General features: G+C 39.4%; 1 protein-coding gene across 1 annotated transcript; it reads right to left on the bottom strand.

Moving 5' to 3' along the window:
• Positions 1-5,813: 5,813 nt before the first annotated feature.
• Positions 5,814-11,643, bottom strand: LOC115681351 (transcription factor MYB1-like). Its single transcript, XM_030605271.2, has 3 exons — positions 10,715-11,643; positions 10,501-10,630; positions 5,814-6,435 (listed from the first exon to the last, which is right to left on the bottom strand). The coding sequence occupies exons 1-3, from the start codon at positions 10,830-10,832 to the stop codon at positions 5,955-5,957; spliced, it is 729 nt and encodes a 242-aa protein (XP_030461131.1). The 5' UTR covers positions 10,833-11,643; the 3' UTR covers positions 5,814-5,954.
• Between the last annotated feature and the right edge of the window lie 6,423 nt (positions 11,644-18,066).

The following is an 18,066-nucleotide window of genomic DNA, read 5'->3' as shown; positions in this document are numbered from 1 at the left end:
GTAGGCTCAGAGAGTACCAACTGATCCCACGCCGCTTGCACTTGGCTGAGAAAATCGAAAATAGATTGTCCGTGTTCTTGTCCCAGCCATATTAATTGTACCTTAGTATTGAAATTAGCGAGCCAAATCACTAGCAGTACTACCGTCAGGCAATTTGGCTTTCAATCCAGCTCTCTTGACGAAGCATTATTTGTTCGTGATAGCTATAGAGGCATTCTTTTTAAGTGGATAATGTAGTCATTACATGAGATCTTAGCGAAGGAATTATGGATTGAAGCAATATCTCAAGCCAAATATGCCTCAAATCTTATTTTGCGAGCCGGTTCGACCGACGATAGAGACGGTGGATGAAACGTGTTTTAGCAGGGCTACTCAAGGGAGAGATGACCGTAATCGGCACGACTGTACATGGGCAAGAATGTGAACCAAGTCCCCACAGTAGAACTGGAGTGTGCACGAACTCTGAGACCAATAGAATTGGCTCTAATACTGATTTTTGAACTTGTGTAACTGCGTTGTCTTTTGGAAGACATGGGTATTGTTAAGAAGTCACCCACAATTAATTGGCGCGATAGCAAAGCTACCACTTATTATTATTATTTGTTTGGTCGTAACAAAGCCACCACTTGGATCGCCCAGAAAATGCAATTTTTCATGAGTGCATTATACACACATTGAGAGCTACTGTCACTTCTTACTCAACAACGTCTAATCCGAGGATCCATTGATCTTGTCCATGCGCCTCTTTTGCTGATCGAACTCCACCTCCTGCACAATTTCCTAGTTTCTTCTCCATAATTTTATTGGTTTCCTTGAAACCACGGTGAGTTTGAAGGGATGTGAGAATATTGTAAAAATTCCGAAATTTTCAAAGATTTAAATTGATTTTGTTATTTCATCATTTCCTAGTATAGCTAGTTTCGTTCTTAGATGACTTCCTTTCTTGTACATAATGTTCGGATATAAATACTCGTAATTTTAAGACATTATAGAGTCAAATAGTACAATAATTCTTTTCCTTACTACCGGTTTTAACAATGATTATGTCTTTAATGATCCCTACCTCAGAATTGCTGGACTTAATGAACCTGCACGTTCAAAGCTTGTCATGATGAGGAATCCCTCAACATAAAGAAGGGCGGGCAGGGCTTCCGCAAGAGCCTCCTATCAATACTTGTAGGAGCGTCAGAGAGTAGGGGTGAGCATGGTTTGAGTGGGCGGTTCCCAACATGGAACCAGGAACCGCCCACTAAGAACCAGTTCCGAAAAATTGGAATCGAGAACCGCTCGTTGGTTCCATGGAATCGGTCCCACCAAGTTTCACGCAAATGGAGGTGACCAAGAGCGAGAGAGGGAGGCGATGAACGGTCGGAGGTGCGGTCGTGAGTTGATGACAGTTGAGGCCGTGAGTCAATGGACGATGAGCGTAAAAGTCGAGACCATGAATGAGAGATAGAGAGATGACTAGGATAAAGTGACAGAGAGAGAGAGAGGTGAGACGAGCACTTAGTTGATGAGCGTTGAACTTTAGATTAGAGATTTTAGGGTTTTCATTTTTCTTAAAATGTTATTTTTTTTTTGGTTGGAAATCTTTCTAAAAAATGATGTGTATACATATTATCGGTCCGGTCCCGGTGGGTGAGTGGGCGGTTCCACGTCTAGAACCGGGAACCAGACCGGTACTCACCGGTTCTTGTAAATTGGAACTGGGAACCGGACCGGTCCCCACAGGAATTGCCGGTTCCGGTCCGGTCCAAGCGGTTACACCCCTACCAGAGAGACACTAAAGGTGCGGCAAATGGATTGAGAACCTTCTCCAAAACCATGTCCTCATTAACCATTGTTTTTTACAAGAAAACGGACATATATATTGTGAACAAAAAGATGAATATGACATGCTCAAATTTCTTGCTATCACTCCAGTTGATAACCTAAGGAACCAAAATCCAAGAGCCAGAATATAATTGGTAGTATTATGTTCTTATATGTATTCAAGTCCAATTGAAGATACATAATTCCTGCGGGATATTAAACGCAGCAACATATATTCACAATCCCCTTGAATCGCCGGGGACATGGATCCACTGCAACTCAAGCTTGAGTCCATCGCGCTCAACGTCGGAAAACCTTCCTTGGTACAACTTTGCCGTCATTCATGCGATGCAGCTCTCTCTTCAGCTAGGCAGTTTTGCAGGCTCGGTTGCATCCCCCCGATTATCAGTCTTATTCGTGGAATATTTGTGGCCAAATTGAAAATGATGAAACATATGAATCGTGCCCTAATTTCAACAAAAGTAAAGCATTCTGATGAAACATGCTCTACATATTTTCGTGGCGTTGAAATTAAGCACGGAATTCATATGAAATGCAGAAGCAAGCATTGCGCGAGACAACGAAAGAGCATGGGGCCATGGTCACGCGTATTCATTAATATATAGGGCGTACGGTCACATGTAGATGTTAGAATCGGGAACACTTGGATGGTCCAAAGATAAATGATCAGTGAATCATTTGAAATCAATGAGAAAGGAACACTTGAGTTTCTGTCGGGATGGAAGGGCAATTTGAGTGCCCTAACTGGGTCACAAATAGGGTTTTCGCAAGACCAAAGTTTTGGATGCTCCAAGAATTAACCTGGCCTTGCATTAGAAATATGATATCCTACTATTTTCTAATTAACCATTTAATTTTATTATTTCATAATAAGGACGGTTAAAGGTGCCGGTCGTCCTTGTGTTGGGAAAAGCCTTTAGTACTAGTCGTTATGTGAAAATCCTTCAACAAAATAATCAAAAACTACTAATGTGCTTAATGGTTGAGTAGCTAGGTGAAAGATGCACAAGTCGTTTTGTAGATGATGTCCTAATAGGATCATCTAAAGATGAGGAGTACACTATTTTATCAATAGTGAACAAGGCATTGGGTGTAGAGGTGTCTACAAGCTAGAGGTACCTGAGTAGAAGGTGAACAAGCCTAAAACAAGGGTTCCGGTAAAGCTTGAAGGTACCATGAATGGGTGAACAGCGAGGTAGAGCCACGATTGCCAATATGCTTGGAATGACTAGAAGATAAAAGTTGGAGTGAAGTTGATATACTTTGCTGATATCAATAATATCCACGTTAAAAGAAATGTTGATATGATCAGTGAAAAAATTCTAATTGACTTGAAGAACCTATGTGGAGCACATATAATCTTGGATATGCCAAGGTGTAAGCCTTTAGGATCTACAACACTATCGTAATCAAAGTGTCTCAAGAAGAACAATTGAATATATCCAAGATGCCACATTTATCTATTGCTTGAATATAGGCAGCGTACTGTGTGGATATGAGTAGCGTACTGCGTAAGCTGGAAATAACCAATGTACGATGGATATAAGCAGAATACTGAAGGCTGGATATCAATAGAAGCTTTATTATACATATGAGTCCGATATCATCAGGAAACTTGTTATACGTGGAGCGATAGCACAACATGAGATACTTATTATTTTATTTATCTTCCAAGATAAAATACCTTATCTTTAACGGATAGTGATCTAGCATGGATTCCTTAATTAGAAGATTATATAATCTGCATAATACTAATCATGCGAGATATCTTGATTGATTGATAATCAACCGAAAGGCATACTTTCCGTAACGAAGTTACTCTATTTCTGAAAACCAAGATTTGATTGTATAGGTGACCAAATCTACGGGAATTCTGATTGATTGACTTCAACGACTAATTAATCTTTAAAACAATTGTCCAACGGCTAGTTTGGAGATTGATTCTCTTGAGGATTGTCCAACGGGAAGTTTGGATGCTGCGAAGTATAAAAGAAGACCAAGGTGCGGAAGAGGTTACGAGATCATGAGTTGATGAATCCAAATTTAAAGAGAGCTTTTCATTCTTTACTTTGCCTTCTGAGTGCATTCAAATTGTACTATTTCGAGAAGTGTTAACAGTATTATAGCTATGCTTAGGTGTGAGATAGTGAGATTTATCAGCTTGGGTATAAGCAGCATTAGTTTCGAGGAGAAGTGCTTGAGTATAAGCAGCATATTCTATTGTAATTTCAAGAAAATTTCTAGTGAAATCAACCGGTAAGCTATTAGACTGGAAGAGTGGATGTAGGCTTACACCAAGCCAAAACATTATAAACTCTTGTGTTTTGTTATTTGTCTCTTTGATCCTATTTACTTACTGATTGATAGAAGCACTATACTACACTGTTGAATATCATCAGAATCTGCTTATATTAACATTTTGTTTTTCCCGGTCGCATTTATATCATACTTGACACTTTTAATTCCGTAATATTTTGTCAAGTATCTTGAAGTCACCTATTTACCCCCCTCTAGGTGATACTTTTAGCCAACATCACCTTGTCCTTTTCCAATTTGTTAAATGTCATCCAGTACTATCTTTTTGGCCAATGTGGACCTTGAACAAAGAGGCCGCGTTATGGTTGCAGTGTGGAGCTACAATGTGGGTTTTCAATTTCTTGGCGAGATCGCAATTAGAGATTTGAGGATTTCAATCCCTTCTTCTTGTTGATGATGTTACTGATGATGCATGTGGTGGTTCTTGTTGTGGGAATACTTGCAAAATGCAAAAATGGTGTTGGTAGGGCGATAGATTTGTAAATTGATTGCGCCTCTTTTTTCTTCCTTCCAATTTGATTGCAGCTGTGCCACTGCTGCCCCTGTCCATATCGGGCGAGGTTGCAACGGATCTCGCCGGCAAGTGGCAAGGGCCATGGCCCTCACTTGCTCACTGGTGACACACACCATCTCTCATTCTTTGGTCTGGTTCAGCAGAGGAGGTGGCAATGGTGTCCGGGCCAGCTTCGCTCGAGTCTGAAGAGGCGTGTCCATCGACCCCTAGTCACCGCCAACGTAATTTCTTTCTCCCCTAATTGTATTTTACATTTTTTTTCTTCAAATTTCTATTTGAAAGACATTTTTGATTTGTTTTGTGTTTATTTCCTTTTAATTACACGTGAGATACTTGCTCGATGACTGTATTTGAACATAAACTTCTCAATGGAAATCTATAAAATGCATAGAGAAAGTAAAAACCTCGCACGACATGGTTGGAAAGCTTCTACAAGACAAGTACCGGAATTAGAAAATTTAAAATTAAGAAATTAAAAACCCAATTCGAAAGATCTTCTTCGAGATCCGATGAGCTTCTTGTGATTTGTGATGTCTTTTGTGATGTCTTTTGACTCTTGCTCACAATCTATTGTCTGCATTGAATGTGCTGAGAGCCGTTCACAGATTTTTCCTATAATTTATGAGCTGTTCCTTCATAGATCCCGTTCTTCTCTAGCTACGTTTAATCATTTGGTCAGTGGAGCCACCATGACTCAATTTTCAACATCCTTTCCCATTTCGAGTCAATTGATTGTGTCCACGCGTCATCTACTCCACTTAAACTCATTCAATTGAAAGCTCAAGATACGAGTTCATCAGGCATTCCACTAGCGGGCTTGTGGATTGTACAATTATGACTCTCATGATTGATGAGTTTATTAGATATTCTATCGATGGATTTTGCTAATTATATTGTGTTTGCTATGGAGTAGTTTACATTTGGGCTCAAATTTTGGGCCCGGTGTCAATGGGCACAGGCCCAACCTCATATCAATTGCTTTTCTGTGTGGAGAGCTGATCTTATTGCAGCTCATCATTCCATTCGAATGACCAATTATTCTCATGTTAATACCAACAATTTCCATCGTGAACTTCATAGTCCAATTATATGACTTATTAAGATGAACGTGACTACTCCTTTACAGCCGTTATATACCGCAAGGAGTCACTTATATAACAAGCTTCTTCTTATAGTCAGATGCACCAATCGCAAGTTTAGTAAATGGTCTAGTTATAGCACACTTTTAGATAATTACATAGCACATAAACGACTCAACTTTGGCCCAGTAGAAATAGCTTGTAAGCCACAGCTAGATAACGGCTTGAGGACTATTGCCAAGAAGTTCCCAAACGTCGGCATCGAAAGAGAGCTCGTTCCAACCATTTTGTCTCTCTTCCATGGATTCCCGAGGCCAAGAATTTGCGTCCGGCTGTCCTTCTAAGGTGCTTCTTGAGGTGAGGAGTCCTTCGTCGGGGCCGCTGTTGGTGAACAGATTTTCCCACCACGTGCTCTCCTTGTCCTGACGAGACAACACTGGGGATGGTTGTCCAGGGTTTTCACCTGGTGGAGTCCATGAAGCCACCAGGGTGGCTTTTCCCATGAACCATGCCGAGCTCTTCGATAAGGTCCAAGGTCGAGGCCTGATGACGTTCACTTTGGTGGCGCATTTGCCGGGCCGGCTGTCTTCCTTCGGCTTGTGATAGACGAACTTTTCAGCCAAACGTGTGTTCCAATAGTTCTTCACGTCGTTTGCGGTTCTTCCCGGAAGTCTGCCCGCAATCAGTGACCATCTGCAAGAACTTGGACAGATTATCATCTAGAATATGAGAATTAGGGAAGGATGATTCATTAGATCAACATTGGTTACCATCGAAAGTAAAATGGAACACTTATATTCAGTTAGCATACACACGAATTGGAATAAATAATTCTGCATACCCTCTCGTGTCTTAAATTTTAATATGATATGATATTTCTATGTGCCTACTTGTGTCTTGCTTGTTTAAGTTATCCGTGCAGGGCATGGACTTATTTCGATTCCCATATCGCCAATTAACTCAATTGTCAAATCATAGTAACATTACTAGAGGTTTAAATGACATCACACATGCTAATATTGGTTAAGAAAAGGACATGCACGTCCCTTAAGCTTGTAATTTCAGTGCTCTTAGCACATTGATAATTGATAGTGTATTTCTAATTTGAGATTGATTCATCTGTCCAGAACTTTGACTACGACATTAATATTTCATTTTTATTTGTATCCATTTCTCAGTTGAAAACAAAACATCGAATCACTTTGGTTTTTTGTTTCTTCCTTTTGGTTACCTCAGGAATCCACAACTTCACAGCTGAAAATTCTCTCTCTCTCTCTCTCTCTCTCTCTCTCTCTCTCTCTCTCTCTCTCTCTCTCTCTCTCTCTCTCTCTATATATATATATATATATACATCATATGCGCATAACTTTGAATATCATTTCAATTGCCTTACATATGCCACCTCTTGCTTTCCATTTTTTCCCTTAATCGAAAAGGCGAGCATCGACAACCAGATTGACGGCTCCCTCTAAGCACTACCAAGAGAATTCCACGCCTCGCTATGTAATGTTCGAACCTAAGACTGTGAAAGGGCTTTCGTTCTGCCTAACTCATGGCCCATTGGTCTGAGGTTGGCGAGTCATGTCACCATAATTTCTCAATGAAGTGCTAGAAGTCCATAAATCATTCCCCAAATTGAGATACATGAACTACAATAACAAGTAGTTTTGAACTCATGACCTTGCATCTGGAAATGTCAACGAGTATTACTAGACCATCTCTCACCTCTAAAGCAAGTTACTCATCTATTCTTATGAGTTCTATTAATAAGTGTTTTTGAGCACTTGTTAATCATACCTTTCTGATTAGATATTCAATTTTAAATACATTAATTGTATATATTACAAGGGCAGTCAGTGAATTGGAAATTGCAAGATTTTCTTATCTAGTTGTTTATCAAGCATCATCGGAATATTTTTTTGACAAAACCCTTAGATTAATTGAGATTAGTCAAATTTTGTGTAATAATTGTTCGTAACGTTTCCCTAAATACCCTTTAGGTAAGTTTGACTTTTTCCCCAGCAAAATGTTCAACCTAAAGGGCCATAACATTACTTGGACACGACACTTGCTTCTACATCAATCGAATCTAGCCGTCCAACCGTCTCTATTAGACCAGAAAGTTCTACAAGGAAAATTCAAAGACGCAAAAGACTAGACTGTTTTGGCAAAATTGATGGCACACTTTCATTTTTGACAATTATACCCTCTATTAAAAGTCTATACGTTTGCCACAAACAAAAAAAAAATTGTGACGGAAAATTCACTGATGGCAACACACAAGACCTTGAAACTAAATGACTCAGATTGCAGTACAATGTACAATAAATCGAGAGACTGTACATATGGCATTCAATAGGCAATATTATCAATTTCATTCTCGGTTAGAGTTTCCTTTTCACCCTGTCTTATTGGTAATTGATGATTAACACTTAACTACTTATAACCTCTACTCTAATGGAGAATATGATACTTCTAATTTTCATAGACGATCATCAAAATTATTGAGTAGTTAATGATAAAACGATGGTCAATCAATCATCATATATTCGGTTACCACGTAACATCGACATTGTGTATACTTAAATTTCACATAGGTTTCATGTGGTTGTCACGTCTACACTTTATCGATGAACTATAATCAGATTTCGGTGAAATTGTATTGATTAGACGAACATGAAAAAAGCAATCGGTACATAAAAATCAATCGTGGCAAATTGCTCCCTTCTGAACTCTATAAAGTGTTTTGAGGGAGAAAAAAACTCTATAAAGTGTGGCTCTCACCGAAAAGTTCACCGTACAAAAGCAAGTCTTTCTTCATTATCATCATAAATTTACGTGACCCCACATAATGGCAAGAAGCATTTTTCGGGGGCCACTAAATATTTGTACATTTATTTTCACGAAGTTTCTTTCATTTTCCATATCAAGATGGGCTCTCTGCCCTTTGCCGACGCCACTTGCTCTATTTGGTAGGTTTAATGCCATCAAGATTTTTTTCTTTGTTAGTTTCATTGCCTCATCATTTCAGCTAGGTATTTGGCGCAAGTTCATTCCTGGAAAAGAAGTTCTTAAACGAGTTTATAACAAAAAAAGGTTGGATTCGTACTACTTGCTCAACTAGACACGTGATGCTAGACTTAATGTGGGATTCGCCTGATCGAAACGAGACACATATACACTGACCCAGTATCTATTTATTCATCCGACAAATATTCTAATCTTGCTTTACCATTTTGGGAGTTAAAACATCTTCATCTAAAGATAATTGACATTTATGCGGTTTAAAATTACTTTTGAATTGCCTCAATCACTCATATTTTGTGACGTGACGAACTCTAATACAATAGTGTTTTAGACAACTTCTGGTGTTCTCAAGTTTTAAGCGACTAGTGCCTAGGTGCTTCCAAAACCATAAATGTTCCGGTGACTAATTAATGATAGCCAAATGACAAGCTAGTCGACTTAATGTAAAAGAGCATTTTCCACACACGAGCTCGTTGAATTCATCTTTAAACAACGTTGAGAATAGAGAGCACTATGTTTTCTCGATGTTGAAGTTTACCGAAGGGCATTGATTTCAATTTTTTTTTAAAAAAAAAAGGTAAAGACGTGAAGGTTGACATTCTTACGATTCCAAAACTCAGTTCTTGTATTTTAGCAAGTGGCCCAACCTAAGGTTATTTCTGCAAGTTTTATTACGTGTTTGAAAGGTGTGCCTATTTCCACACACTTCATATGGCTAAAATGTTCTCCAACTTAACGAGTTGACGAACATAACCTCAAGGAAGCTATTGAATCAAAATCACAAATGAAAAGGGTGAAAGTTGCTATTCATTAAGAACGAAAAATTCACAGATTGTCAAAAAAATATAAGACTGTCCGCATTAATCCAAACAATCATATTTTATTCCACCACCTTATGTCGTTTTCCGTTCATGTTTATACAGATTTTCATTTATTGCCAATGTGTTTAAACTGATTTCTATAAAGGTTTTTCTATAATGATTTTGAACTTTGTCGGCAATTTCTGTTAAATAGCATATATAAAATATAAATAATTATTATAAAGAGTTCACAACGCTAACAAAAGACTTCCCCTAGAGAACTAAATAATTGTATATTACAAGGAATTATTAGAGATTTAACTTTAGAGGGACATTGTAAAATAAATATACTTTATTAATATTCTTTTCAATTATAATTTCCGATCACTAAATTTATTAGAATACTAGAATCTGAGATGATTCTCGTAAAAACAACGAACATGTAAACTTCTCTGATTTGAACACAAAAGAAGAAGAAACAAGAATATATGAAAGGTTGATAAAAATCATTAAATTATTTATCTATATTAAAAGTATACTTTTCCGCTTTCATCAATGGCTAGCGAGGGATATTTTGGGCCATTTAAATTTTAGTTAGTTTCTACATCAATTTGAAAAGTGGAAATAGTATGAGATCTATATAGATAAATATATTTATGTATGTATGTATATGCTCGATTTTAAATGGATATTTAAGCAGATGGGCTTCATATTCATGCACTCAACAAGTCCTTCAAGTCTCTTTTATATACACGATATTTTCTGAACCCAGTCTTTTCTATCTTTTGTGATGGTCCCGCCGGCGAAACTCACGTTAGAAGACCCGAAGGAAATGGTCGAAGAGATGGATGATTTATTAGTGTTGACATGTTGACATCATGATGTATATGATATGCGACGAGTAACACGAACTTGGGAGAGCTTTACTCACCGATTACCAAGAAGCTTATGAAGCCTGATGATCATGTCAACCTCGTCTTCTTGGAATGCCCCTCTCTTGATGTTGGGCTTCAGATAGTTCAACCACCTCAACCTGCAACTTTTCCTGCACCTGTTCAACCCTGCAAACTCAAACCCATTGATACATACTCTTATTGTAACAGCGAAAGTAGCTCTCTCTTTCTCTGGGGTGATCAATTGTATACCTGCTCTGTGAGGGACTAGGTGCCAATTTCCTTCACCATATTTTTCCACGCACTTCTTCAGCAACACGTCCTCTTCCTCAGTCCATGCACCTTTTCTCACTCCTATTGCTCCTTTCATTGTCTCCTCTCTCTGTCTCTCTCTCGCGCGCGCGCGGACACACTTTTTTGGTGCAGAAACAATTCAGGACCAAAGTATGAGCACGTGTTGAACGAAGGTTCACTTGAAAAAGCCATATATATAAGCAGGGGATCAAAGTTCAGTAAGGCCCATCTGTCCAGATACATGTATAAAGTGTTGCGGGTGTACGACCGAAGTGAGTGAGAGTGAGTGTCGTGCATGTCTAACATCCACACACAACCATCTCCGAATTCCTGTGGCTCCAACGATGGCGAGAGTTTTCTCTGTCTCCATTCCAGTCAACTAACAGTCTAATTGGATCCTAGCCGTTGGAAGTGTGCTTCTCTGTAGGAGCTTTGACGGGGCTTTTGTCGCCATGTGGAGTGGTTGTTCTTGCTCTTGATTAAACTAATCAATCCATTTTTTTTATAAGATTTGTCTACGATGCTAGAGAGACTTAAAAAGCTGAAGCTATGCTATCACTATGTTGTATGTCTCTGAGTTTCAATAGCAGCCGGGTTCACGGAGTGAAGATGCCTGAACAAACCATTTAACATCCTTCGAATAGACCTAGGTCATGCAAGGAATCAGAAAAGTGGTTGATTTCTGGGTTGTTAGGCTTCTACTTTTAAGGGTTGCACTGTGAGTAGGAGGGGACCGTCGCAAGACATGGTGGTTTGGGTGACAAGTAAGGCGAGGTGCATAGGGACGGCAGGAGAAGTAGAAAAGACAGTATGGTCGAATAACTTGGGTTAGTGAATAGTGACATAGGTCAGAGAGAATTAAGTTTAGTGGCGACCGACACTTTTGCATCAGAGGTGGCATGTCGAGGGATGATGTTATGCAGACCAAGTTTGTTCCTCCGAGGAAGTCGGAGCGAAGCTTGGGCTCGGTAGACGTCTGGAGCGGCTAAGCAGCCCCTTGGGGGGCGCTGGGAGAGTGGCAATATGGTGCAGCGAATCAAGACTATGACTCAATTATTGAGTTTGTATCCGAGTGATATCCAAACTTATCCTTTACCAGACAATAAACAGCTAGGGGGACTATTCCCCCACCATGCGGCCATCTATAATTTCCATCCCAAACTCAAAATTAAATCCCAAAAAAACCCCAACCTCTCCTCTCATTCTCTCTCTTTGATTCTCCCATCTCTCTTTGCTAAGCTCTGTTGATGCACCCACAGTAGCTGCAAACTGCCACGCTCGGCTGCCCTAGCAAGTCATCGCATACCACCAACAGAATTACCAAAACAGTCCTAAATCTTTTGCATTTATGCCAATTCAGTCAATCCGATCAAATTTGATCGGAAATAGCTAACATGAACGCCGGTCATCCTACATAGCGCGGTCAGGCTGACGTGAACATTTTTAAATAAAATTTTAATAATTTGTCGAATTATTTATTTATTCTTTTCTTTTTCCTTTTTTTTTCTTTTCTTTCTCTTTCTCTTTTTTCTTCCATTCTTCCTCTAGCTGGTCGCTAGACCTCGGCACCGACTGGCAAGATCGACCTCGCCAGCCACTGGGGAGGGCGAGCCTCACCCTCCCCTGGCGAGGTTCGCCCTCGCCAAATCCGGCGAGGTTGAGCCTTGCCCAGCTTGTCGTTGTTGGCAAGGTCAAGCCTCACCCTTGCCGGCCCTCGCCCCTTGCCTTTGCCTAGTCGCCGAGGTCCAATGACCAACTAGAGGAAGAAGGGAAGAAAAAAAAAAGAAAGAAAAAAGGAAAAAATAAAGAATAAATAAATAATTCGAAAAATAATTAAAATATTATTTAAAAATATCCACATCAGCTCTGACTGCACCACGTAGGACGCCCAACGTCCATGTCAGTAATTTCAGGCCAAAATTGGCTAAATGGACTGAATTGGCACAATTATAATAATTTTAGAACTTTTTTGGTAATTTGCCGTAGTGCCGCCACTCCCAAGTTTGCATTGTCATTGTCATTCCATTCTTCCCTTGGCTCAACACAAACATGCCCTCTTTCTCCCTTACCCTTCATTCACTCTCTTTCGAGTCACAATCACTGTTCGTGTCGTAGTAGCCGTCGATTGTCCTCATCAATAGTGGCAACGAGCTCGAGATGAGACTGAAGGCTCAGGTGTGCTCGACACAACCTAGATCTCAGATCTAAGGCTCCCTGGATGATGAATCGAAGTTGACCTTGTTATGGCTATAGATATAACCTAGAGGGGGTGGATATGTTATATAATGAAACTTGATATATTTTTGCGGAATAAAGAGAATCAAGTTGATATGTGCAAAAACAGTTTGATATATGCGAGAATGAACTAGTTATGTCAAGTGCGTTGCTCCTATAAGATAAATATAGAAATAAACAGAGAGATAGAAGGTTGTGCACGTAGATCTTTATAGTGCTTCGACTTAGATTAAGCCTACGTCCACTCTTCTAAACTTGTTGACACCTAAATTTTGGTGATCCTATTCATTACATAAAAAAAAATTAAGGATCGACCTTGACCTCCAAATAAAAATATTGTTAGATTACACCAACATATTAGGAGCATTGTCATTTAGTAGTAATAAGCCAACATAAATTGCATCATAATTGGATTAAGTTAAGCAAGGATGCTCTTAGCTTAATTGCAGTATCTGGACTAAGCCCAACAGAATACAAAATTTGGGCAAGCCCATAATAGCCAAAATTTCACATAGGGATGCACCTGAGGGACGTCAAATTAGGAAAGATTGTGTTTTTTAATTGAAGAATAATAAAGAATATTGAGCTCAAAATTTTGGTTATTGAATAGGGAATGAAAGAGATATTTTATTTTCCTATCTTGAATATGAGGTGGCTAGCAATGATCGCCTAGAGGAGGGGTTGAACATGTGTTTTTAACAATTCTTGATAAATTTAAAGTGGAATTCAAAAGATCAAGTACAAAGTCTGAGCTTGAAGTACAACGTTCAGATTTTAAACAATCTTTGGACTTTAAGGGATGAGAAAATTTGCACACAAGACGTATAGTGGTTCGATTTAGATCAAGCCGACGTCCACTCTCCCATGCTAATAGCTTACTTGTTGGATTCTACTAGATTATCAATGAGAGATCACAGTTAAGTTGTGCCACTTATACCCAAGCGCTTCTACCTAAAGCTGGTGCTGCTTATACCAAAGCCGATAGATCACACTATCTCACACCTAAGCACACACTTATGACACTGTCTACACCTTTTAAATGATTACAATTTTAAGCTCAAGAAAGATAAGTATATAGGATCGAACTTTGCTCAGACTTTGGAATTCTAGATTCTGGACTTTGTCTCTTGCTTCTGCTCCTTGGTACCTTATTCTCCTTTTATACTCCTCTACTTCCAATCTAGCCACTGGACAGTATTTAGAGGATCGTCTTCCAATTTACCCGTTGGACAGAACTGTATCAAGAAGATTGAGTAGCCGTTGAGGGACAAAATCTGAATCTCCGTTGATTCTGCTCACCCATATAACAAAAGTCTTGGTTTCCATAAGCATAGCTTCTCCATTTAGAAAGTAACTTGTCTCGAGATCGATTTGCCAATCATTTAAGATGTTTTGCATATTAAACCGTTGCAAAACAATCTTCAAGATTGAGTCAATCAAATCTTTATAAATGTGAAATTCAAACCAAATCACTAGCCTTTATTTATGTTATGATCTTATGTCACATTCTGAATTTGTGCCACGTTCTGGACTTGACTTACGTTGTGGACTTACATTCTGAACTTGTGTCAGGACGTAAACATAATAAGTTCTCTACGTCTGAAGTTCTTCATCTCCAGTATAAAGTTTGAACCTTTTTTACTTGAAGTAAATTCCACAATCTGAACTTGAATAAAATTAAGATTGACATATGCTTCTCTTCCAAGAATAACTTCTTGAATCAAAATAGTTCAAGGTATTTATCAGACTTATGAAACACATGAATAGTTTGTCAACTTCAAAATCTATTAGAAGGTTTCCTCAACATAATGTATCACACAATTTCTTTGTTTCAATTTAGGAAAGGGATATCTTAAGAAAAGCCGCAATCTTTGCCTATATAAGCACATTGGTCTCTTGAAGTTAAAAAAACGGTTCACAAGAGGGAGTTCGGCAATACACAACAGAAAAAAAAAACACAAGAGAGCACAAAACAAAAAAAATACATACATGAGCTCTCTCTCCCACAACCCCCTAGAAAATTTCCAGCTTGCAGTTTCACGAAATTGATGAGTATGCATTCATTAACAATTGGATTGCGCTCCAATCTTATGGAGAGTACGGCAAGACATTGTTCTTGAGTTTGTATGGTGGAGATGGTGAAATAATATTTAAAAGTATATATTTGAAGGAGAAAATCCTATTGGTCGGACTGCAAGAGAGTCTAACGTGCGGTCACGTGAAAAGGGTAAGTATGTGTTCGTTTTAAGTCGGAATGCGTTGAATTTGAGGAAACCTCTACGTCACCTAGTTCTTTAACTTTGCCAAAGGAATCGAGCTCAAAGATCTAAATATCCCCTTGTTATGTTCAAAGTCCGTGATGTTGCTGTTCATCGCCTCTTGAAGTTTGCCCCATTTCTAGCAATTTATTTAGTACCTTTAATTTATTGAGTGCTACAGTATTGATTGCACACCCACATGGTCACATATCACATGTTAGTGGTTTAGAATTTAAAATTTACCAAGACTACTTGTAAAATATTTTTGAAATTAAAGAGAAAATGTATGAAAATGGCGTTAGATTTATTTAGCGTAATTAAGTTGTAGAAGAATATTTTTCTCTATATTGAATAATACTGTACATCATTACAATCTTTCTTATATACAATACAGGGGATAACCCTAGCATCTCAATAAATCAGGAAAAAACTGTAATAAAGGAAAAATAAAAAAATCCCTATTTTGTAGGAAATACAGCTCACGCCAACACTCCCCCTCAAGTGGGTGAGAAGATGTCTTCGATACCTATCTTGACAAGTGAGCTCTGAAACGCTCTACTTGACACAGCTTTGGTCAAAATGTGAGCCAATTGATCTTCAGATTTGACAAAAGGCAACTGAATTACTTTAGCATCCAAATTCTCCTTGACAAAGTGTCTATCAACTTCAACATTTTTGGTTCGATCATGCTGAACCGGGTTGTGAGAGATAGCTATAGCGGCTTTATTGTCACAAAACAACATCATCCCAGACTCTGGTGGATACCCAAGTTCGGACAACAGCTTTTTAAGCCATAATAACTCACACAACCCCTTCGCTACTCCTCGGAATTCTGCCTCGGCACTGGACAAGGCTACAACTTTTTGCTTCTTGCTCCTCCACGTGACCAAGTTACCTCCTACAAATGTGAGACAACCTGACGTCGACCTTCTATCTGATGCGTTCCCTGCCCAGTCCACATCCGTATATCCTTCCACTGTAAGGTGACCATTCTTTGCAAACATTATCCCTCTCCCTGGAGCCGATTTTAAATATCGAAGGATACGATATACTGCATTCATATGTTCTTCACTAGGAGCATGCATAAATTGACTCACAACACTTACTGCATAAGCAATGTCTGGGCGAGTGTGAGACAAATAAATTAATCTTCCTACTAACCTTTGATACCTCTCCTTATTAGTCGGCACTTGATCATGATACTCCCCAAGTTTATGATTCTGCACTATAGGAGTATCAGCGGGCTTACAGTCCAACATTACCACTTCAGCCAACAAATCAAGTACGTATTTTCTCTGTGACAAGAAAATTCCTTCCTTAGACCTAGCTACCTCAATACCCAAGAAATATTTCAGTCTTCCCAAGTTCTTCATCTCAAACTCTTCTGCCAACTTCTCTTGAAGCCTCGAAATTTCTTCAGTATCATCTCCTGTGATGATCATATCATCAACATATATGATTAGGGCGGTCACCTTACCTTGGCTTTGCTTTAAAAATAAAGTATGATTTGAATTGCTTTGGGAATAACCGTACTTTTTCATGGCTGAGCTGAACCGACGAAACCAAGCACGAGGTGACTGCTTCAAATCATATAACGACCTCTTCAGTCTACAAACAACATTCGGCTTACCAACACACCCATATCCAGGTGGAACCTCCATGTAAATCTCTTCCTCCAAATCTCCATGAAGAAATGCATTCTTCACATCGAACTGATGCAATGGCCAATCTAGATTTGCGGCAAGTGACAACAAAACCCGCACAGTATTCAATTTTGCAACTGGAGAGAAAGTCTCCTGATAGTCCACACCATAAGTCTGTGTGTATCCTTTTGCGACCAATCGAGCCTTGTACCTCTCAATGGTACCATCTGCCTTGTGTTTAATGGTAAACACCCACCTACACCCCACGGCTTTCTTCCCTTCTAGCAACTCTACAAGTCTCCAAGTCTGATTTTTTTCTAATGCTTCCATCTCCTCCTTCATAGCTTGGACCCATTTTGGATCCTTCAAGGCCTCCCCCACCCCATTCGGAATTCGAACAACTGATACATTTGACACAAAAGCCTTAGAAAATTCCGACAACCTTCTTGTTGACACAAAATCGGCAATGGGATATTTAGACCTTCGTTCCTCGACATCCGGTGAGTACCAACTAGGAGGCTTGCCCCGGTTATGCCTGTCAAGGAGTTTATATCTAACAACCAAATCAGAATCATCAAAAACCTCAAGATCAGGAAGAGAGCTTACCTCAGGATCATTCTCAGGAGAGTGGTCGTGTACTGAAGAAGGGGCAATTTGCGAAGGAGCAGGCTGATCTTGCTCATTAGGTGTGGATATAGGCTGCTGGTCATCCCCACTTTCAGCTGAAAAACGATCACCCTCTCCTTCATCATCTGCCATCGTACCCTCCCCTTCATTGCCTGCCATCGAACCATGGCCTAGATCCTTATCAAACTGCACCATTGAAACTTTTCGTGAGCTGGTTAATGGTCCAGCCCCACCCAGTCGCACCTCGGACTCCACATGTCCTCCTGACTCCGCACCCTCCATGCCAATGTCCCATCAATTTTTCTTTTCACTATAATTCTCCCCTTGAAAGGAACAACGGGGTGGAGAAAAATAGGACTCATACTCTAGAAAAGTCACGTCCATGGTAATATGTGTCTTCTTGGTCGTCGGATCATAACAGCGATACCCCTTTTGGTGAGTCCCGTAACCAATAAATACACACCGTACCGCACACGGGTCAAGTTTGGTGCGTTGGTTCTTGTGAAGATGCACAAAAGCCACACACCCAAACACTTTAGGGGGTATT

This window comes from Syzygium oleosum, unplaced genomic scaffold (assembly GCF_021117445.2).
Source record: "Syzygium oleosum isolate NSW1041296 unplaced genomic scaffold, Sole_v2.1 Sole_v2.48, whole genome shotgun sequence".
NCBI classification, from domain to species: Eukaryota; Viridiplantae; Streptophyta; class Magnoliopsida; order Myrtales; family Myrtaceae; genus Syzygium; species Syzygium oleosum.
Note: the sequence above shows the minus strand (reverse complement) of the source record. Positions and strands in the feature narration are given on the sequence as shown.